General features: G+C 37.4%; 1 protein-coding gene across 1 annotated transcript; it reads left to right on the top strand.

The window, feature by feature from the left end:
• The first annotated feature begins 2,368 nt into the window (after positions 1-2,368).
• On the top strand, positions 2,369-22,169 carry LOC107840250 (ribosome quality control complex subunit NEMF). Its single transcript, XM_016684057.2, has 14 exons — positions 2,369-2,657; positions 2,741-2,853; positions 3,345-3,441; positions 3,582-3,706; positions 4,241-4,781; positions 4,895-5,080; positions 10,946-11,239; positions 11,450-11,602; positions 12,227-12,381; positions 13,438-13,543; positions 13,627-14,538; positions 20,484-20,571; positions 21,093-21,452; positions 21,691-22,169. Exons 1-14 carry the CDS (start codon positions 2,553-2,555, stop codon positions 21,882-21,884), a joined length of 3,429 nt encoding a protein of 1,142 aa, XP_016539543.1. The 5' UTR covers positions 2,369-2,552; the 3' UTR covers positions 21,885-22,169.
• The last annotated feature ends 683 nt before the right edge of the window (positions 22,170-22,852 follow it).

The raw sequence follows: 22,852 nt of genomic DNA, 5'->3' as shown, positions 1-22,852 counted from the left end.
TGCTCCCCATATGTTTGATAGAATGCTTAAGTAAAGAGAATAGTGTCTTTTTAGTATGTTAAGCCTGAAATCCCCAATTATGTGATAACTAGTGCATGTCAAGCGTTTGTTGAAATGCCTTACTGAATGTATTATGATAAGTTGTATGCATTCTTGTCCATGAGTGTTCCTTATTGAACAATTATAAGATATTAGTATGCCTACCCTATACATTTACATGCTTATGACATTCAAGTGATTGATGAGATATCGTATTGATTGTGTTGTGAATAATAGTCCATTGTCATGATATTCAAGTGTGGTTCTGTCTTATTAATTTATGCTATCGAGTCCTGGGGGTATTTATACCCGAAAACTTAGCTGCTTGTCTAGAGCCGGGTCAGTCTCAAGATAATCTCAGACGTGCTATGATCCATAGAATTCAGTCAGTGATAGAACATTTAGAAAAATTCAGAAATCTCAGTACTAGTTCAATCCAGCCTCAGACATCAGTTATTTTCAGATAGAAAGTAGAATTCATAAGTATTTGGTCAGATAACGGAACCAAGTGAACTCACAGTAGCAGATTCAGCTCAGTCTAAGTTCAGTTAAGAATTAGTTCAGAGTCTTTCAGTTGGGAGTAGTAACTAGCACCGAGCGAGTGCAGGGATGACGGCTTACCCGTTAGAGAGGCAGAGTCATTAGTAGCAATCCCTGTACTCCCAAATTGTATAGCCAGCGCAGGACCAGGAGTCACCCATTATATTAAGGCTTGACTATCATACTGCCTTTGGCTTGACTTCTTGTTCAGGGTCACCCGTTAGAGAGGCTTGACTATAGCAGAGGTCTTTAACCGTGACACGATATTGACACCCTTACAGCTGGTGTTATAGGTTGGACACCACCAGATCAAATTCAGGGTATGTCGGTTAAGTGAGAACTCCCACAGTTATAGTTTCAGTATCAGTCTTCAGGGTAGAACTCAGAAATTAGGACTGTTAGATACAATCATCAATCTTAGTAAGGAACTCAGATAGTTCTATAGATTCATAGACTACCCGCTTTATAGGCTTGGTCTCACATAAAGTTAGTCAGTATCAGTACCTACAAAGGTCACCCGTCAGATAGGCTTGATCTCAATCTCAGATTCAGTTGACTTTCCCAATATCAGTTCCAGTGATCACCCATTAGTTAGGCCAGATCTCAAGCGTAGTCAATCTTAATCGTTATTAGAAGATTTAGAGATCACCCCGCTAGATAGGTTTGATCTCAGATTCAGCCAATCGGTATCAATTATTGGTAGGCTCAGTCATCCATTTTATCAGTATTAATAAGTACGGATATGAGTTTCAGTAGCTTCAGATACATATAATCTAAGTATATTCAGAAACCTCAGATTGATGGCATATTCAGTATTAGTTATCAGATTCAGTCCTAGTATGCTCAGTCATAGTATGTTAAGTAGTTATAGATTCTCTATGTATGCTAATCCAGCTCTTGCATATCATTCAGTTAGTTATTGTTCATACATAAGCCCTTGCATTTAGCCTTACCTCATCTACATACTCAGTACATTCCCGTACTGACGTATTTGCGCTATGGTGTTTTATTTGACGCCATAGGTTCAGAAGCACGAGCCCTAGAGTATCCTTAGCAGTCCAGACTCAGTCAGCAGCAATAGACGTAGCAGTGAGTCCTCATCATCCGAGGATGCTTCTTATTTCAGTACTTCATTAGATTCACTTTATTATCAGTATACGGAGTTAGTTGGGGACATGTCCCATCAACTCCACAGTTTAGACAGTTAGAGTCTTTTTCAGACAGATGTATTAGTATTCAGTTTTCAGTTTGAGTATTTTAGACGTTTTTAACCTTATGACAAGTTTTCGCCAGCTTTCCGCATTTATTTATTATATTATGCAGTGCTCAGGTACAAATATTAGCAAAAGGTTAGCTTGTGGTCGTTCGGGGTCATGGGCACCGTGTAACGACTAGGGGTAGTCTCGAGTCGTTACAGAAAATGAGTATGAAAAGTTTAAAAATATTTAAGGTGTAGAGGGCAAAATTGTATTTATACTATATTAAAAAAGGAAGGAAGGTTAGTTACTTTTTTTATTGGGGTCAAAAATTTAAAGTCATCGGAGCATGTAATTTCCTTTTGGGCAAAAATTCAGAAATAACATACTTATCCCCTTAATTATGAGTTTCGTAGCAACAGTTTCATAATTACATAGTATAAAAAGTTGTATTTTGTATTTTTGCAAACTATTGCTACAAAAATACAAATATATATAAATACATATGGCACAAAATATAATTTGATAAAAGCGTTGTCATTTTTCATAATTTAATATTTAAATATGCTACTTTATGTATTTTTTCTTTTCCTTTTTTCGGGTCCATTTTAAGGAAGTGGGCCGACCCAGCCCAAACCTTGAGGAGCAGGCATTTTCTCCTCGGATACGACACTCCTCGTGGGATGCCTATATATGGAGTGGTGTTTTAAGGTAGGAAAGCTCCAACAATAAAAATCCCCTAATAGAAGAAGAAAGGAAGAATAAAGTGGTGTCGAAATGGTGAAGGTGCGAATGAACACGGCGGATGTGGCCGCAGAGGTCAAATGCTTGCGTCGCTTAATCGGGATGCGGTGTTCCAACGTTTATGATCTTTCCCCAAAGGTGGAACCTCCCATTCCACATTTTCTTAAATATACAAACAAACTCCCCCGGTATCCCGGTTGATTGTTTATAATCTCTTGCAGACCTATGTGTTTAAGCTGATGAACAGTAGTGGAATTACTGAATCAGGGGAGAGTGAGAAGGTTTTATTGCTCATGGAAAGTGGCGTCCGCTTGCATACCACTGCTTATCTTCGGTACCTATTTAGTACTTCTCCACTTTTGCATGAAATCTCATTATTTAGTACTCTTACCTCTTTTTTATGAGTGAAGATGCTAAATACACTGAAACATACAAACTAGAGTTAAATTTTATATTAGGTCTGGATAGACGGATATGTGTGAAACTTAGAGGCCCTAAAGTTTTAGAGAACTCCTAATTTGCCAAGTCAAGTTGTTTTCCCATATTGGAATTGAACAGAGTGGATATAGAGGATTTGTAGATCCCAAGTAGTTGGGATTGAGGCGTAGTTGTTATTAATATAGAAGTTAGTATACAGATAATTTAGAAACATAGGCTCGAATGTTTTAGTGGTTGTCTTCCTGCTTTCAACCGTAGTTGATTATTCATGGGAAGTGCATTACTTCTTTGTTGATCAATGGCATATGCAATTTGGATTCTATATGCTGAGTTCTTCAAATTTTTCCATTTTCTGAAGTTCTTTTTTCTGGTTTCCTTCTTTTTTAGGGACAAAAGTAACACTCCGTCTGGATTTACACTTAAATTGAGGAAGCATATAAGGACGAGGAGGCTTGAGGATGTGCGGCAACTTGGTTATGACAGGGTATATTGCATATGCTATGGTTCTATCATTGCATTGAGTATATTTCATTGTTTGAAAATTTCTGTTTTTCTCTCTCTTTAAATTAGTGATTACTTTCATGATCTTTTATCTTATCCTTTCTTTATTGTTTTTGGGTTCAGATAATTCTCTTTCAGTTTGGACTAGGTGCCAATGCTCATTATGTGATATTAGAACTATATGCCCAAGGAAATATACTCCTTACAGATTCTGACTTCATGGTCTTGACTCTCCTACGGTCACACAGGTAGATTAGTTGCCTTTTATTCCCTAGCTTTTTCTCCTTCAGCTGAACATGTCTATGTAATGGATCATCGTAAACGTCTATGCAGACAATGTATGTTTTCTTTTGCCATTTTTCTTCAAATTCCTCTTTCCATATGAAACTCTGCCAGAAGATTTCTGAAGGTTAAACCCATTGGATGGTTCAACTATTCCGATCTGTTAGGGTTCTGTTTAACAAACAAAAACTGTTTGATACTGCTGTGCATGGTTTCATAAGACATAAATCACTCATTTTGTTTGTCCTCTTCTGGAATGTAAAATGATCAGATTTAAGCCTTCGGCCTAGCAGGTATCTTGAATTTTTTTCCTCTTTCTTAAGTGCTGCTTTGAGCTGCATCAACTTAAACTTTGAGTACAAATTATCAAGCCATAAACCTAGATCTTTGCAGTCTTTGGGTATCCTCATAATTTCGCAACTCAGTTTGGCACTTTTGCAACTTAATTTCGCAATTCACTTTGGAAAGCTTGCTTTTACATGTAACTCACACATATGCAGGGACGATGATAAAGGTGTTGCAATTATGTCTCGCCATCGATATCCAGTTGAAATATGCCGAGTCTTTAAACGGACAACTACTGAAAAGTTGCAGGCAGCCTTGATGTCTTCCGCCCAGACTGATAAAATTGAACAGGTAGAAGATAATGAACGGGAGAATGATGGATCTGATGCACCTCAACAAAAGCGAGGTAACCAAAAAAGCATAAAAGCTGCTAATTCTACTAAAAAGGGGAATGATGGTGCACGTGCAAAGTCACCAACACTGAAAGTGGTTCTTGGGGAGGCACTAGGTTATGGTCCAGCACTTTCTGAACACATTATTCAGGATGCTAGCTTGGTTCCAAATACAAAGATCGACACAGGTTTTAAATTAGAAGGCAATACACTTCATTCTCTGACAGAGGCAGTTAATCAGTTTGAAGACTGGCTGGAGGAAATTATACTGGGTGAGAAAGTTCCAGAAGGCTACATCTTAATGCAGCAAAAGGCTTTGTCTAAAAAGGATTCCAGCATGTGCGATAGTGGATCTTCTGAGAAGGTTGCACAGTTATCCTATATTTTGAGATTTTTAATTCCCGTGACCATTTATTCTTCTTTTCTGTACGTATATAGTTGCAGAAGAGTGATTTATCTGAGACTTTCGTTCTACAGATGTATGATGAGTTCTGCCCTCTGTTACTGAATCAGCTTAAGTGTCGGGATTTCATGAAGTTTGAGACATTTGATGCAGCATTGGATGAGTTCTACAGTAAGATTGAAAGTCAACGCTCTGAACAACAACAAAAGTCCAAAGAAAGCACCGCAATGCAGAAACTTAATAAGATCCGCGCTGATCAGGTTTGCGTCACATCTACTCTATAATCATCTTGAACCATTTCAGTCGGTTTCTATTAATTATTCTGTGAAGTATGCGTTTTAGCGTGTGAATGGTACATAAAGCATGCAGGTCATGGTTTTAACAAATGTATACGTGGTACATACTTTAAATGGAAGAAAAATAAGTTGGATATGGCAATTTTTTCCTGAAGACAACAACTATGAAAGCCATTATTCCTCAATCAGCTATATGACTCCTCTTCTTTTCATTTAAGCTCATTAATATCATTATCGTACTAAATAAAATAACAGTAAAACATATTATTATTATTATTTGTGAGAAATAAAGGAGAAAAATATTATTGAATTATTTTGTATCTAAATTATTACATTGAGACCCTATTTATACACACTTCTCTTGACTCCTTTTCCAACCAAGATACTGACATTAAAATTCTTTTCCAGGTAGGATTCTATAAACTTAAACTATTCCTATTCCTACTCATATTTTAACACTCTTCCTCAAGCTGGTGCATACAAGTCATATGTATCAAGCTTGTTACAAATGTAATTAATAGTGAGGGACTTGGTGAAAATATCTGCAAGCTGATCACTCAATTTTACAATTTTTTGTAACAATATCTATGGAAGTATCCTCTCTCACAAAGTGACAATGACAATCAATCTTAATATGCTTAGTCCTCTCATGAAATACCGAATTTGATGCAAAATAAAGAGCCGCTTGGTTATCATACACAAGTTTCATTTCACTGATTTCTCCAAATTTTAACTCTTAACTCTGTTAACAATTGTGTAAGCCAAAACAACTCACAAGTGGCCACTGTCATTGCTCGATATTCTACTTCTGCGCTAGATCGAGCAACCACACTGTTTCTTGCTCTTCGAGGACACCAAATTACCTCTTACTAAAGCACAATATTCGGATGTAGAATGTCTATCACAAGGTGATCCTGCCCAATCAACATTTGTATATCCAACGACTCATGACCTCGATCCTTGAAAAGTAGTCCTTTACCTGGAGCTGACTTAATATATCACACAATGGGAACATCTGCATCTCAATGATTATCACATGGAGAATCCTTCTCCCTAAATTGGTTTACAACACTCACAGGATAGGAAATGCCAGGTCTAGTCATTGTGAGATAATTCATCTTACCAACTAGACGCCTACATCTAGGATCATTGAGTGGCTCTTTCTGTCTTGGCAAGCATTTAGTTTTCGGATCCATAGGAGTGTCAATAGGCTTACATCCCATTATTTTTGTCTCCTCGAGAATGTCTAAGGTATACTTGCTTATTGTGGACTAAGCAACTTCAATACCTAAAAATACCTCAATTTGCTTAGGTCTTGGTCTGGAAATGCTGAAAGAGGTGTTGCTTCAAACTAATGATATCATCTTGATCATTTTCGAGAATAACGATATCATCAATTTAAACCACCAAATGAATACATAGATTTGGAGTAGAATGTCGATAAAACACAGAGTGATATGCTTCACTACGAATCATGCCAAACTTTTGAGTTACTGTGCTTAACTTTACAAACCAGCTCGAGGAGATTTTTGAGACCATACAGTGACCGATGCAATTAGCACACCAGACTATACTTATACTCCCCTGAGCAATAAAATTAGGTGGTTGCTCCATATAAACTTCTTCCTCAAGGTTACCATAGAGGAAAACATTCTTAATATCCAACTGAAAAAGAGGCCAGTGTCAAACAACCACCATGGATAGAAAAAGACGAATAGATACTATTTTAGCCACAGGAGAGAAAGAATCACTATAATCAAGCCCAAATATCTGAGCGTACCCCTTGGCAATAAGGCGAGCCTTAAGTTGATCAATTTTGTCGTCCGGACCAACTTTGACTGCATGAACCCAACGACAACCAACAATTGATTTACTTGAAAGGTGAGGAACAAGCTCTCAAGTGCCCACTCGTATGTAAAACAAACATTTCATCAATCATAGCATGTCGCCATCCTGAATGAGAAAGTATTGCTTTTGTGGACTTATAGATGAAGATAAGAGGACAAAGATGATATAAAGGCATAATGGGGTGATGATAGACGATGATAACTTAAAAGAACGACGATGATAAGTTAGGAGTGGTGGCACTGTAGATGGAGTTGTAGAAGGTATTGTAGATTCCTCAAAAGTCGGTGCAGGTAAGATTAGTGGCACTAAGGCTGGAGATGTAGAAGTAACGGTAGGATTCTCAAAAGTCGAATAGGTAAGACCTCAGACATGTTAGGATGATCAGGATCAGAAGAAGATGTAAAGGTTAAGACTCAAAGAATGTGACATCAACTGACATAATGTGTGAGTAGCAACAATATCCCTTTTGTACTTGAGAATAACCAAGAAAAACATATTTGAGAGCACGAGGGGTTAATTTATCTTTCCTTGGGTGAAGTTATAAAGGTGACTGAGGAAACAATACTAAATAAAGAATTTGATTTTGAACGGAAAGTGAAGGCATCTGATTAATTAAATAGCAAGATGCGGTAACTGTATCGCCCTAAAAATACAGCGGAACATGGGATTGAATGTGAAGAATGTAGTCTTGATAAGGTGCCTTTTCTTCCTCTTTGCTACTCCATTCTGTTGAGGGGTATTACGGATAAGAAGTCCAATAAATAATTCCTTGACGAGTAAAAAATTATTGAAATTGGGAGGACATATATTCTAAGGCGTTATTACTACGAAATGTATGAATAGAGATACCAAATTGATTTTTTATTTCAGCACAATAACTCTTGAATATATGAAATAATTCAGATCGATCTTTCATTAAGAAAATTCAAGTACATCTTGAATAATCATCAATGAAGCTAACAAAATAACGAAACCTTGAGGTTGAATTGATTCTTCTAGGAACCTAAATATTTGTGTGAACTAAGGAAAAGATAAGACTCTGCATGATTCTCAGCACTACGTTGAAAGGTAGTTCGGGTGTATTTTTTCAAGTTGGCACGACTCACAATCTAATGTGGATAGACTAGACAAGCTGGGCACCATCTTTTGTAACTTGAACAAACTAGGATGTCCCATACGTTTGGAGAATTTGTAACTGGACATGCTATGGAGGAGTTATTGTGATTTATATCCTTCACCAATTGTTTGTCCTGTACTATGGTCATGCATGATAAAAGATTCGTCAAGAAATAGTATGCCATAATTTAGGGCACGAGTCAAACAACTGACCGATGGAAAATTGAAAGGATAACTATGGACATAAAGAATAGAATTTAAAGTGACAGAGGATAAGGGATTAGCTTGTCCAACTCTTTTTGCTTTGATTTGGTTACCATTGGCGTTTATATTTTAGGGGAATGGTGAGATTGACGAGGATGTCACGCACCGTATTGGTGCAGGGTGGTTAAAATGGAGGCTTGCTTTGGGAGTCTTGTGTGATAAGAAGGTGCCACCAAAGCTTAAAGGTAAGTTCTACAGAGTGGTTGCCCGACTGACTGTATTGTATGGAGCGAAGTGTTGGTCAATTAAGAACTCTCCCATCCAAAAGTTGAAGATGACGGAGATGAGGATGTTACGATAGATGTGTGGTCTTACCAAGAAAGATAGGGTTAGAAATGCGATTATTCGAAACAAGGTGGGAGTGACTTCGGTGGAGGACAAAATGCGAGAAGTGAGGTTACATTGGTTCGGGCTTGTGATGAGGAGGTGCTCGGATGCTCTAGTACGGAGGTGTGAGAGGCTGGCTATGAATAGTTTTAGGCGGGGTAGAGGTAGGCCGAAGAAATGTTGGAGGGAAGTGATTAGGCATGATATGGAGCAGTTATAGCTTACGGAGGACATGACCCTTGATAGAAAGGTGTGGAGGACGCGGATTAGGGTAGAGGATTAGGGGGTAGGAGTTTATCTGTAATTGTAGGGGAGAGTGCTTTGTTGGTGTTTGGAGTTTCTGGTTTGTGGTGTTTTGGTTATGTCTATGATTTCAAATAGATAGTTTATAGTATTATCTTGTGATTGTCTTATTTCCTTTATTAGCTAGCAGTTCGTTATCCCATTTGACTGTGTGCTTTTATATTTTGTGTTTGTTATACTCCGGAGCCGAGGGTCAATCGAAAACAACCTCTCTACTTTATATGAGGTAGTGGTATGGTCTGCGTACACATTACCCTCCCTAGACCCCACTATGTGGGAGTACACTGGGTGTGTTGTTGTTGTTGTTGGTTACCATTGGCTAAAGTGACAGTTGAAAGAAATTGTGAATAAACAATATTTGATAGAAGTGATTAAAGGTAGGAGATTGTGTAGTTGAGGCTACTGGTTGCTTGATACTAAACATACTCATTATATTCCTTTTCAGACAAATACACCCGTTGACTACCTGGCTGGCTGTGGTGTTAGACTGAGCAACATGAAGATTTAGGTGGTTGACCATGCAAAGAATAACATATTTCATGAGTATGTCCAAGCCTATCACAATAATTACACTTAGGTCGAGAATAACATATGTCACGAGTGTGTCCAAGCCTTTTACAATAACTACACTTAGGTCGAGATCTTTCAAAACAACCTCCCCCTCGTCGATTCGTCATGGGCTGTGACGTTTGATTTTTTGATTTCTTCATTTAGGGTTTAGATTTAATCATAGGACTAAAATGAGCAAAAAATTAGGAGACATGTTGCCAGAATTTGGAAAAATGGTGTTCAATAGCCGGAATCTTAGATATGAATGTCGAAACTTGATCAGAATTGAGAAATAACTATATGGGTAGCCTCAGATTGAAGAAGCGACCCTTCTATATGGGTAGCCTCGGATTGAAGAGGCGACCCTTCTTGGAAAACTGCTACTAGCGATGCATAAGGGCGCGTGTTGCACCTATTTCTAGCAATCTTGACTGGGGTTTTTTCGCCGAAAAATTTTGAAACTAGTGGTGGGCTGGTTTTCGAAAAAGAAAGAACTTGATAAGGTCACCGGAGAATTTGCACATCGACGACTCATTTTGCTGGAATGATGCACTATAATACTTTTCTCACCAATGATCTGATACTATGTGAGAAATAAAAGAGAAAAATATTATTGAATTGTTGTGTATCTGAATTGTTACATTGAGACCCTATTGATAGATGCTACACTAGACTTCTTTTCCAACTAGGACACTGACATTACAATCATTTTTCAAGTAGGATTCTATATACTATTTCTATTTCTACTCATATTCTAACATTATTATTACTCCCTCTGTGTCAATTTGTTTGTTTGGCTTTGACTTGGCATGACTTTTAAGAAAGTAAAGAGGATTTTTGAATCTTGTGGTCTCAAACTAAGGATATGTAGAATTAAATTCTACTAGGCATAAAGCCAAATGGTTCTCTTTTACCCTTGTCGTATTCCTAAGCCTGCATAGTATTCCGTCGTATGAGTCATGGGTTTAATGCCATAGTAGTTCATACAACTTTGAATATCGCCTTTGTTTTTATAAATTGGAATCCGGGTACTCTTCTCATTGGGCACCCTACCACTTCTTAGCATCATTGAATAGCTTGGTGAGCCATTCTACTCCGACCTCTCCAAGATACTTCCAAACCTCTATAGGTATAAAACAGGACCTAAAGATTTTCTAATCCTCATATTTTCCATGGCATCTTTTATATCTGTCGGCCTAATTCTGTGAGTGTAGCTAGAGTTTATCGTTCGCAGACGTATAGAAGTTGAGAATGATACTCTCTTGGTTAGAGTTGAATTTTCTTCCGAAGAGACCTCTTCCACTTAAAGCATGTACCAATGGAAGAAAAAAAGAATCTCCACAGGGACTGGAGATAACTATTAATAGATAATCCTGTACTACTATAAACTTTGAGTTCAAAAGCTTCTCCAACATGATGCAGGAAAACCGTGTTGTAACATTAAAGCAAGAAGTTGAACATTGTATTAAGATGGCAGAGCTGATAGAATACAATTTGGAAGATGTTGATGCTGCAATCTTAGCAGTACGTGTAGCTCTTGCTAATGGAATGAGTTGGGAAGATTTGGCTCGAATGGTGAAAGAAGAGAAAAGATCTGGAAATCCAGTAGCTGGACTTATTGACAAGCTCCATCTTGAAAGAAACTGCATGACATTGCTGTTAAGCAACAATCTTGATGAAATGGATGATGATGAAAAGACACAACCAGTGGACAAGGTATGCTGACCTGATCTTTTTCTTTTCTAGAAGTTCTAATTAACAACCCACATTTCAGTTTGGAGAATTCTTTTACCTACCTATATGTACTGTTTGTGAAGCATTGATGTTGATTCAAGTTTTTACTTAAGCTTGTGACTGGTTTTGAAAGAAATGCAGCAATTTGAGCATGGATGACAGTGTCTGTCCATTTTTTTTCTCTTTTCGTAGGTTGAAGTTGATCTGGCACTTTCAGCTCATGCAAATGCTCGACGGTGGTATGAAATGAAGAAAAGACAAGAAAACAAGCAAGAGAAGACTGTAACTGCTCATGAAAAAGCATTCAAGGCTGCTGAGAGAAAGACACGTCTCCAGCTGTCTCAGGTGGCCAAAAATCTGACCAATGGCTATTCACAGTTTGTGTTGTTTATGTGTTTAGTAATTCTATGCCTTCTTAGTGGTTGTTAGCCTGAGGAACTTTTGATAGTCCATCTACTAGGGCCTTTCTAGACTTTGATGTTGAAGTTGTCCATTGGAAGTCATAGAAGTTTTTGTTGATGTGATTTCCGAGAAATCTTTAAGCGTAGAACTATTTGCTTTTTATCTTGTGTGAATACAATGTAGGGTTACGTCTTTGTTGTGTAGTATGTTGCCTATGACCTGTGTGTCATCCACTATAGTTGATAACGTAAAATTAACAAAAGTGAACTGTTAGCTCAGTGATTGGCCCGACTGTTGTCTAAAAAGTACTTATTGGGGAGTACATATATAAGCACTTTGCTGAACATAAATATGTTTTTTTTAAAAAATGTATTTAGTTTCTTTTATGGGATGTAGATGAATGAAGTAAGTGAAAAAGGCCTATTGTTACACGAACTTTTTTTTTTTGAGAATGGTAACATTACACTTGAACTTTCTTTTGTGATAATGTATACCCATCTGAGGAGCTGTTTATTTGTTCTGTTGAGTGACATAACACTTTCTCTTCTCCACTATATAAATATGCAGGAAAAGACAGTTGCTGTGATTTCGCATATGCGCAAAGTTCACTGGTTTGAGAAATTTAATTGGTTCATCAGTAGTGAGAATTATCTAGTCATAAGTGGACGTGATGCACAACAGAATGAGATGATAGTCAAGAGATACATGTCCAAGGGAGATCTGTAAGTTTATTATACCTAATTGGCTGTCAAGATGATTCAACTCCACATTAGGAGCCACTTAAGATGCTTTATTTAAAATTGAGAAGGCATTCAAAAGTGCGGTTAATCAAACATCAAACATCAAACATTTATTGGGAAAATGTATTTTTTTTTGGGGGGGGGGGGGAGCTACTCTTTATTTTAGATGTTTTCAGTTTATATGATACTCTTTCCATTTTTGAGCCGTTCCAAAATGTTTTGCACCATTTTAAAATAATATTATTCTATATAATTTCACAATTTTGAAGAACATAAAATTTATTTTACTATTCGCATCTTAACCTACCCTCCCTAGATCCCACTATGTGGGAGTGCACTGGGTATGTTGTTGTTGTTGTTGTTTATATTCAAATCTTAACTACGATATGATGAAACCGTCTTTTTAATCATTGCTGCAATATTTTCTTCGTGTATAAAAAACAAGTCAAATTAACATTTTAATCTCTGTGACCCGTCAAGCGCTGACATATAGTTAGAATGTGTGGAGTTTAGAGATGTTATTTCCTGTGTTATGTTATTCTCAAACTTTCAGTTATTGGAAAAAAGACATTGGTTTATGATGACCCAAAAAGGAAAGGATTACATTCGGTTTGCTAGAATGGAGCAACTGAATTATCACTTTATCAAGTATAAGCCATTCAGAGGAATAGAATGTGGCAACTCTGATTTCTGTATCAGAATATAGCTGTTTGACAGAAGAAAGACAGGGAATGTGATTTCGGTTTCTTTTTTTTTTTTTTGGGAGATGAGATTTCTTCCCTAAGCGAGCCAAACTTTTGGTGCTACAATATTTTTATCCCCACCTATTCATTTATACTGACCACTCTTTATTTTTCCTTTTTTATATTTAATAATAACTGTACGTATATTGTTTCTAGTCCATAATTCCCAATTAATATACGTCTAGTTTTTATATGACATCAGATATCTAAACTGTCTTGTGAATTTGGTTTAGTTTGTAGGAATTTTGTTACTTTTTATGTGATTGTTTTATGAGAAATATTTTCTTTGAAATAGGTACATCCATGCAGATCTCCACGGAGCTTCGAGTACTGTGATCAAGAATCACAAACCTGAGATGCCAATACCTCCTCTCACATTGAACCAAGTGGGGTGCTTCACTGTAAGTTGCCGAGATTTCGTATTACTGCATCTGCTGTAGGTGGGAAGCAACAACCTCACAATGTTTACTGGGTTGCGATGTAGGTTTGCCAAAGCCAGGCTTGGGACTCAAAGATAGTGACTAGTGCTTGGTGGGTTTATCCTCACCAGGTCAGTAAAACTGCTCCTACAGGTGAATATCTAACAGTTGGAAGTTTCATGATCCGTGGTAAAAAGAATTTTCTTCCACCACACCCTCTTGTTATGGGCTTTGGAATATTATTTCGCCTTGAGGAAAGTTCTTTGGGGTTTCACTTGAATGAAAGGAGGGTTAGAGGTGAAGAGGAAGGACTAAATGATGCTGAACAAAGTGAGCCATCCAAAGCAATTCATGATTCCAGCACGGATGAGGAGTTGTCAATGGAACCACCCGTTGTAGATATGCAAGACAGAACAGATCTGCCAAAGGCTAGGTCAAGTGCTTCAGGTGTTTCTTCTGCAGCTCAATCCAATATTGCCTTGAGCACTTCTGATGATCAAGCTAGCAATTTAGTCAACTCTTCTGCTGAAGTTAATTGCATTAATAATGATGGTACGTCTGATTTTTTGGGGATAATGGCTACATCTGGGACATCACAGCTGGAGTATCTTATTGATAGGGCTCTCGAAATTGGATCTTCCACTGCATCTACTAAAAACCATGGGGTCCCTTCTTTATTTGGATCTGCACGGCAGCATGATGAGGAAGAAAAGAGAGTATCACAAAGAGAAAAACCTTATATTACAAAAACTGAAAGAAGAAAGCTTAAGAAAGGCAGTGATAGCACCGAGGGTGCAACCACTGTGCGAGGAAAGCACTCAGAGGAAAATCAGAAGCAGTGTGTGGGAGATGTAAACAAAGCAAGGTCTGGTTGTGGAAAAGTCATTCGTGGGCAAAAGGGTAAACTTAAGAAGATAAAAGAGAAATATGCAGATCAGGATGAGGAGGAGCGTCGTATTCGCATGGCTCTGCTGGCTGTGAGTATTATGTACAGTGTGTTTTCATAATTGTTTCATTTTCAGTGGTCTGGTTTTGCTCCTTTTGTTCTGCTCCTCATTTTTGCCGGCATAATGATTTTAGTAGGTGGCCTCCTGCATTGGATCTTGAAAAACTTTTGCTCGGATTATGATGGTATCCTATAAAATGAAGAATATCTTGCTTATCAAAAATAAAAATAAAAATGAAGAGTATCTTGTTTTACCGACGTGACTTAGAGTTGGCGAAATCATACAAGTGAGGCATATATAGGTTCCATTGACATAAATGTGTGAGGCAGATATAGGTTGCATTGACATAAATATGTTCTTAATACCCACAATTTTTTGGGTAGGGTTTTGGGGGTAGGGGGTGGGGTATAGGGTTTGGAGTGCACTAATAGCTTAAGAAAAGGTCAGGCTTCAAAGGTAAAGATGCTCGTTCTGATCTTGCTCTCTGGATCCACTCCATAGAGTTCTTTCGGTCTGAACAATATGCATCAAGTATACAAAAAAATTCGTTTGTCTGACGTGGGGGTGGCCGGGGGCAATGTAGATACCCTGGTCAATACATTTTCCTTGTCTCAAATTACTTTCATATAACCATGATGGAGGTGAATGTGGCTCTATTTTATCTTTTCTGTTGCTTTGCCCATGACAACTACAACCGACTTTCAGAAAAAGTTCTCCAACATGACTATTTGTGCAAGTTCACCAATGAGCATTACCAATCCATGATTAGAAGATGCTTTCATTCCCATTACACTAGTAACTCCACTTAGGAGTTGCTGATCCTATTATCATACTCAATGATCGTGCATTTGATCATATATTGTTTTTCTTGCTCTTCAATGAAAAGATGATCTATAGGTTTCCTTTTTTCTTATTTCCTCTTATCATACCATTTTCACTTTTTCCGTTCATGATTTGGTGCTTGTTCACACTTGGGTTTTCATCAGAAGTGTGTGAACTCTGTAAGATTGGTACCAAAAGTGCACATTCATTGAGACCTGCAAATTTATAGTACAACAAAGCAAACACACAAAAAATCAAATTTCTTGATTGTAGCAGATCAAGATATGATCTTATTTGATCTAATTACCTAATCTATCTATAGCAAATCAAATTTTATTTTATCAATCAATTAAGATCCTACAAAATCAAATCTTAAATATTCACAAATCAGCACCCCCCTCAAGTTGGCTTGTAAATATTTGTCATGCCTAACTTGCTTAAAAGAACTTCAAATTTTGGTTTAAACAAGCCTTTTGTGAAAATATATGCCATTTGCTGATTTGTTGGGACGAAAGGCATGCACACATTTCCTTTTTCAATCTTCTCTAGTGCCCTATCCACTTCAACATATTTTGTTCTATCATGTTGAACTGGATTGTGAGCAATACTTATGGCTGCTTTATTGTACGTTTTTTTAGTTCTTCTATCATCTTCTTGAGCCAAATCATTTCTCAAATCCGATGGTCCATAGATCGGTATTTAGCTTCAGCACTGCTGTGTGCTACAATATTCTTCTTTTTACTCCTCCAGGTCACAATATTTCCCCAGATAAAAGTACTATATCCAGATGTATACCTCTTGTCAATAGTAGAACTTGCCTAGTCTGCATCTGTAAAGCTTTCAATGCCTCCTATGTTGAATTTTTCTAAAAAAAAAAAATCCTTCCACCGGAGAGCTTTTAAGACATCTTAGGATCATGTAGACCACTTCTTGGTGCTCTTCCTTTGGAGAGTGCATATATTGACTGACTAAGGTTACAACAAAAGCTATATCAGGTTGAGTATGTGACGAGTGGATCGACTTCCCCACTAGTCTTTGATATTGATTGTGGTCAACTGAATTTCCTTCTTTATTTCTGAATTTTATATTCGGATCAATAGGTGTTTCAGTTGGATGACAACTACTTATCCCTGGCTCTTTTAGAAGATCTAGTTCATACTTCTTTTGTGACACCATAATGCCTTCTTTTGATCTCGCTACTTCCATGCCAAGAAAATATTTCAACTGGCTCAAATATTTAATCTCAGACTCTGAGGCTAATTGTTTCTTTAAATTCTTCATTTCGGACAAGTCATCTCTAATAAGTATAATATCATCGACGTGCATTATCAAGATAGTTGTCATTTCCTTAAGAGAATGTCGAATGAACATGATATGATCTGCTTGCCCTTGAGTGTACCCTTGTTTTTTGACAAATTGAGTAAGCCTCCCAAACCAAGCTCTTGGAGATTGTTAGAGCTTGTAGAGAGATTTCTTCAGCTTGCACACTCTAGTTCCATACCTTTCTTCAAAACCTGAAGGAGGGTCCATGTAGAATTCTTCTTTGAGTTTTTCGTTCAAGAATGCATTTTTTACGTCTAGTTGTTGGAGGCGCGAATCAAGGTTGGCAGCCATGGTCAGAAGAACCCTTATTGAATTCAAATTGGCAACTGGAGCAAATGTCTCAAGATAGTCAATCGCGTGAGTCTAAGTGAATCCTTTTGCTACCAAATGTGCCTTATACCTCTTTAGTGATCTATCTGATTTAAATTTGATGGTAACACCCACTTGCAGTCCATTGTTTTCTTTCCACGTGGTAGTTCTACTATTTTTTAGGTTTCATTTCTCTCCGGAGCGTTCATTCATCTCCTCTAGAATTGCCTCTTTCCACTCGGAAATGTTCAAAGCATTTTGCACATTTCTCGGTATCTCCATTCCAGATAATTGAGAAAGAAATGCCATTTAGGAAGGGGACAAGTTTCTATATAACACAAAATTCGACATGGGATGGTTGGTGACTGTTCTTACCCTTTTACATTTGGCAATTGGAAGATCAAGGCCTAATTTAACAAAGGGTAAATCAGAATTAGGTTATGGGAAATTACCTTGTTTATCAGTGAGATCTTGCGGGGGTGGACATTTGGCTTTGATGAGAGTGCTTGATCTCTTTTTCTTGATTTCGGTTTCTTCTCATGTAAACTTGTAATTCCTTTGTTTGTTCCCTGTTCTTATCATTAATTGTATCATGAAAAATGCTCTATTGTGTCAATATCCTTATTTTCATTAATTAAATTGGTATCTCTTACCTTATCTAGGTTGTTATTACTCGAAAAACTATTTCCTGTATCTATCAGAAAACCCGAATCCTTGTGTTTCTCACATGTGAGGTCAAGTAGATCTTTATCATCCCTTGAATCCCTCGAATCTTCACTGTACTTCTCCCCTGAAGATGCGTTTCTAAAAACATTTGTGATTCAAAAAGGGTGACATCCATTGTGATAATAACCTTCCTAGTAATTGGGTCATAACACTTGTAATCTTTTTTAATAAGGGCATAGCCAACAAAAATGCATTTTTAGCACGTGGATCAAGTTTACTCCTACTATGATCATGAACATGAACAAATACACTACACCTAAAAACTCCCAAAGATAGATCAGTTGTCAATTTAGAAGTAGGGAAATATGTCTTGAACATACTGAAAGGGGTTTTAAAAATCAAAACACGGGAAGACGTCCTATTAATAAGATAGGTGGATGTCAAAAGAACTTCTCCCCAAAGAAATTTAGGGACTCCACTTGTGAATATTAAGGCTTTAGTTACTTCTATAAGATGCCTAATTTTTTTCTCTGCTACTCCATTTTGTTGGGGTGTATCAGGACATGAACTTTGGTGCACTATTCCCTTATAAGTGAAAAAAATGCTTAGGTGGTTATTAAAAAACTCTCCGGTTATCACTCTGAAATATTTGAATTTTCTCATGAATTGTGTCTCAACCACAACATAAAAGGCCTCAAATGTATGTTTTACTTCTTTTTTGTCTTTCAATAGGTACACCCAAGTTAGTCTAGTGTAATCATCTATGAAACTCATAAACCACCTTTTTTCATTTACGGTTGCTATTCTAGAAGGTCCCCAAACATCACTATGAATTAACTTAAAAACGGCTTTGTGTCACGGTAACTCCGGGATAAGAAAGATATACGTCTTTGTTTAGCCATTTCACAAAATTTACATTGAAAATAGGATGTAGGTTTATTCATAAACAATTGTAAAAAGAGTTTCAAATAATGAAAACTAGGATGACATCGTCTATAGTGCCATAACGTGACTTTATTATCAACTAGACAGAGTTCAAACAAGCTGAACTAAAATTTACTGAAATATCGCCATCTTCAAGAAAATAGAGACTTTCAAACCCTCTAGCATTGCCAATCATCCTCCCTGAGACCTCGTCCTAAAATACACATGAAATATCGTCAAAGAAAGAACGACAATGAAGATCTTGAGTCAATTTGCTGATGGACAAAAGATTATGAGACAATTTTGGAACATGAATGACATTAAAAAGAGTCGAAAAAGGGGTTAGTTTGACTGTCCCTTTCCCAGAAATTGCTGAGAAGGAACCATTAGCAACTTATTTCCTGCTAAAGGAGTATAAATTGAGAAAAAATGGGAGTTCCATGTCATGTGATTACTAGCCCCTGAATCTATGATCCAAGAGCTTATACTAGTAAAATCTGTATTCTAAAAACACATGTCACATTACCTGTTTGGGTCAAAGAAAAGTGGGAGTAGAAGGATTATTACTGGATTGACTGGATTGGAGTTGAGATTGGAGAAGTTTGTATAGTAGCTCTAGCTGTTCCTTGGTGAATGGTGGCATTTCTGAAGGAGATTTCAGCCCCGGTGCTTCGCTGAACACAGAATGTCCTGGTGCCATGTTTGTTTGCCTTTTTTTTTTGTTCCAGTTGAGCGGTTTTCCAAGGATTTTCCTGCAAGTCTTACGAGTGTGTGCTAGTATTTTTTGCAAAAATCACTCGACTTGTCATTCTCATTTTTTGCAGCAACTAAAGCAGATGACTATTCCTCTTGTTTCATCACGCCTATCTCAGAAAATGTTTCCCTCAAAGTGGGAAGTGGATTTTTCCCAAGAAGTCGAGAACGAAGTTCGTCAAAATCTTGGTTCAACCCTGCTAAAAACAAATATACCCTCTTACTTTCTTCCTTTTTCATTGCTTGTACGCTATCCTTTGAACACTCTCATTCATCATTATAGCATTGATCTAATTTTTGCCACAGGATAACCATTTCATTAAAGTAAAGAGTAACACTTTTCTCCCCTTGCCTTGCTTTCCACAGTTTAAATTTTAATTTGAAAATCTGAGAGACATCTTCTGCATCAGAATAAGTCTCTCTAACAGCCTCCTAGACATCCCTAGCAGTGGGAAGAAATAAATATGGTTTACCTATGGTAGGCTTCTTGGAGTTTAGTAGCCAAGCAATTACCATCGAGTTTTCTCAACTCGAGTTTTCTAAACTCCAGATGTTCATTTTCGGGTCTCCTGGTTCAAGATTTCTCGTTTCTTCAGTCAAGTGCCCAAGTTTTCCTCGACCATCAACTGCCAAACGGACAGATTGCGCCCATTCCAAATAGTTCTTTCTATTCAGCTTGTGAGAAGTAAGCTGAAAGAAAAAATGAGAAGAATCTCCGCCTTGGTTCATTGTTGTCTTGGTCGGAACTTTGTTAACAGAACTCTCGATTTCTGATAATGCCGCTGGGTGACATAGCCTAGTAAATGCTCTTTTAGTCATCAACAACAAAAGAATAAAGCAAAAGTGTTGGCTCTGATACCATGTAAAATTGGTACCAAAATTGTACATTTTATTCATCTGTGAGCTACAAATTTATAGTACAGGAAGACAAACACACAGAATCAAATCGCTTGATTCTAGCCTATCAAGATATGATCTTATTTGATCTAATTACCTAATCTATCTATAGCAAATCAGATTTGATTTTATGAGATCAATTAAGATCCTACAAAATCAAATCTTAAATATTCACAAATCAACAAACTCACTAATGAGTACATATGTGAACTTCTCCAAGATGTTTGCATTTTCATTATCCAGCAATGCTTGCATTAGTTACAGTTTTATTGAATTTGCAGTCTGCTGGAAAAGTAGAAAAAGTTGATCAAACAATTCAGAGTGACAAGGCTGATGCAGAGCCAGCTAAGGGAGCAAAAGCAACGACTGGTAAGTTCTGTGGCTGTCTACGTAGACTAGCAAAATAAAGTAGTGGTAAGTTGTATTGGCTTTCTGCAAAGATATAACGTTGCTGCCTAGTGGGACCTTATACTTATTTTTTCTACATTTTACTGCAGTGTGAAATATTGACTTGTGTTTGTGTTTGATTGCAGCAATATTTTTAATTTGCCTGTACATACGTCTGTCTCTTGTCAAACACTTGCTGGGAATTGATAGAAGTTATTCAGTGACAAATGTCATTAGATTTAGAAATCTGATGTTCCCCACAGAAAAAAATGGGTGGTAGAGTTGTACATGATGTAACCAGCTTACATTACTATTCACATATGTTGTGAATTTTGGTGTATCTTAAGAAGCGCCTTGTGGATTGTATGCTTTTGGTTATTGATTGGGGGAAGCAGGGTGTGATAGTAGGGATTATTTGAAGTAAATACACAGCAATGCGACATGTGTAGAGAGTGTTTTATTGACTCTGAGTTGGTGAGTTTATTTTATTTCTTTGGTTTTAGGGCTTGAGGATGCTGCAAAAATATGTTACAAGTGTAAAAAGGCTGGTCATCTCTCTCGGGATTGTCAAGAAAATGCAGATGAGAGTATGCAAAGTACATCTAATGAAGGAGATGCCCATTCTTTAACCAATGTGGGTAATGCTGCTAATGAAAGGGACAGGATAGTCATGGAGGAGGAGGATATCCATGAGATTGGTGAAGAAGAGAAAGAGAAATTAAATGATGTGGACTACCTGACTGGAAATCCACTGCCAAATGATATTCTATTATATGCTGTGCCCGTCTGTGGTCCTTATAATGCGGTACGGTCCTTCAAATATCGTGTGAAATTGGTTCCAGGCACTGTTAAGAGAGGAAAAGGTACATCTTTCATGTTGTCACTGTTTCTGGAAACTATTTTTATTGCGTCTGTTAAGGTCTTATACTGAAGTGAAATAATTTTGCTGCAGTATGCATAGGATTCTGGCCTAAATTCTCATTTATATGCTGCTACACTTGAAACCATTTTTTCTTGCTGTAGCTTTTATTTTCGGTGGCCATTATTTTGTTGGGTAATATAGAAAAAAGATAGTTGGACTAACAATTTCTCCTTTGGCAGCGGCCAAGACAGCCATGAATTTGTTTAGTCACATGCCTGAGGCCACAAGCAGAGAGAAGGAGTTGATGAAGGCATGCACAGATCCTGAGCTTGTTGCTGCAATTATGGGCAATGTCAAAATCACATCTGCGGGCCTTACTCAGCTGAAGCAAAAACAAAAGAAAAGCAAGAAGTCGAGCAAAGCAGAAAGCTAGTCGAGGAAAACCGATCTGTATTATGGCTATAGTGAAACAGTCCTTATTCGATGTAAATAAGGGTGGAGTTCTAATTTGGGTCTAAAATACATGTTTAAATCTTCAAGGGTTACTGGCTTCTACCCCCTTCCCCGGAGTATCCACGAGTCAAAAGAGGTGGCAACCACTACCTTTTTAGTTTGATAGTGTATTAGTTACCAAATTGATTTCTGTAATGTTCTTTGGCATATTTCTCCGAATCCATCTGTCAATTTTGATATGAAAATATGCTAAATGATTAGATCATTGATTGCTGGCAGATGAGGCGAGCTGAGACAGAGCCCTTGACTTGTTTTCTGACTCAAGCTTGGCTTGATATAATTAGTAGGTAAAGTAACATTTGCAGACGATCTTTCTGCGTTAGTGTAATATCTCCAAAGCTTTAGTCAATCAGATTTGCAACAAAATTGCACAAGTGGAATAACTGAGATGCTTCTATAATGTACGAAGTTTTGTTGTGATTTTGCTGAGAACTCACCCAGAGCGGCCAAAGTTTTGTTTTAACTAGTTATATTAAGGTTTTGATAATTGACATAAGTTGTCTCCCAACATATTAATAACTCCCTTATTTCAGTTTAGGCCGAGCTTGGAATACGTGGCCCTAATTTTTGCTGAAAATTAGCACGTTCTTCAAGTTGTTCGACATAAAATTACAACAACGATAACCTACCTAGTATAACCTTAAAAGTGGGTTTGGGAGTTTAACTCTAGTTTACATATTTAGAAATTACAAAAAAAGTCGTTTATCTGCTTACATGTATGCACTGCATTTCTAAGATCTTGATCAACAATATTAATAGGTGGCTCTGGGGATATAGTTCTCCACCCCCTTATTTCTTCCGGAGTGGAAGAAGTTTCTGATGCATGCTCAGCTGGAGCCTCACTTTGATTAGCTGGTATAGTGGGTGACTTACTAGTCCCCTCTCCGG

Source organism: Capsicum annuum, chromosome 1, assembly GCF_002878395.1.
Source record: "Capsicum annuum cultivar UCD-10X-F1 chromosome 1, UCD10Xv1.1, whole genome shotgun sequence".
Lineage (NCBI taxonomy): Eukaryota > Viridiplantae > Streptophyta > Magnoliopsida > Solanales > Solanaceae > Capsicum > Capsicum annuum.
Note: the sequence above shows the minus strand (reverse complement) of the source record. Positions and strands in the feature narration are given on the sequence as shown.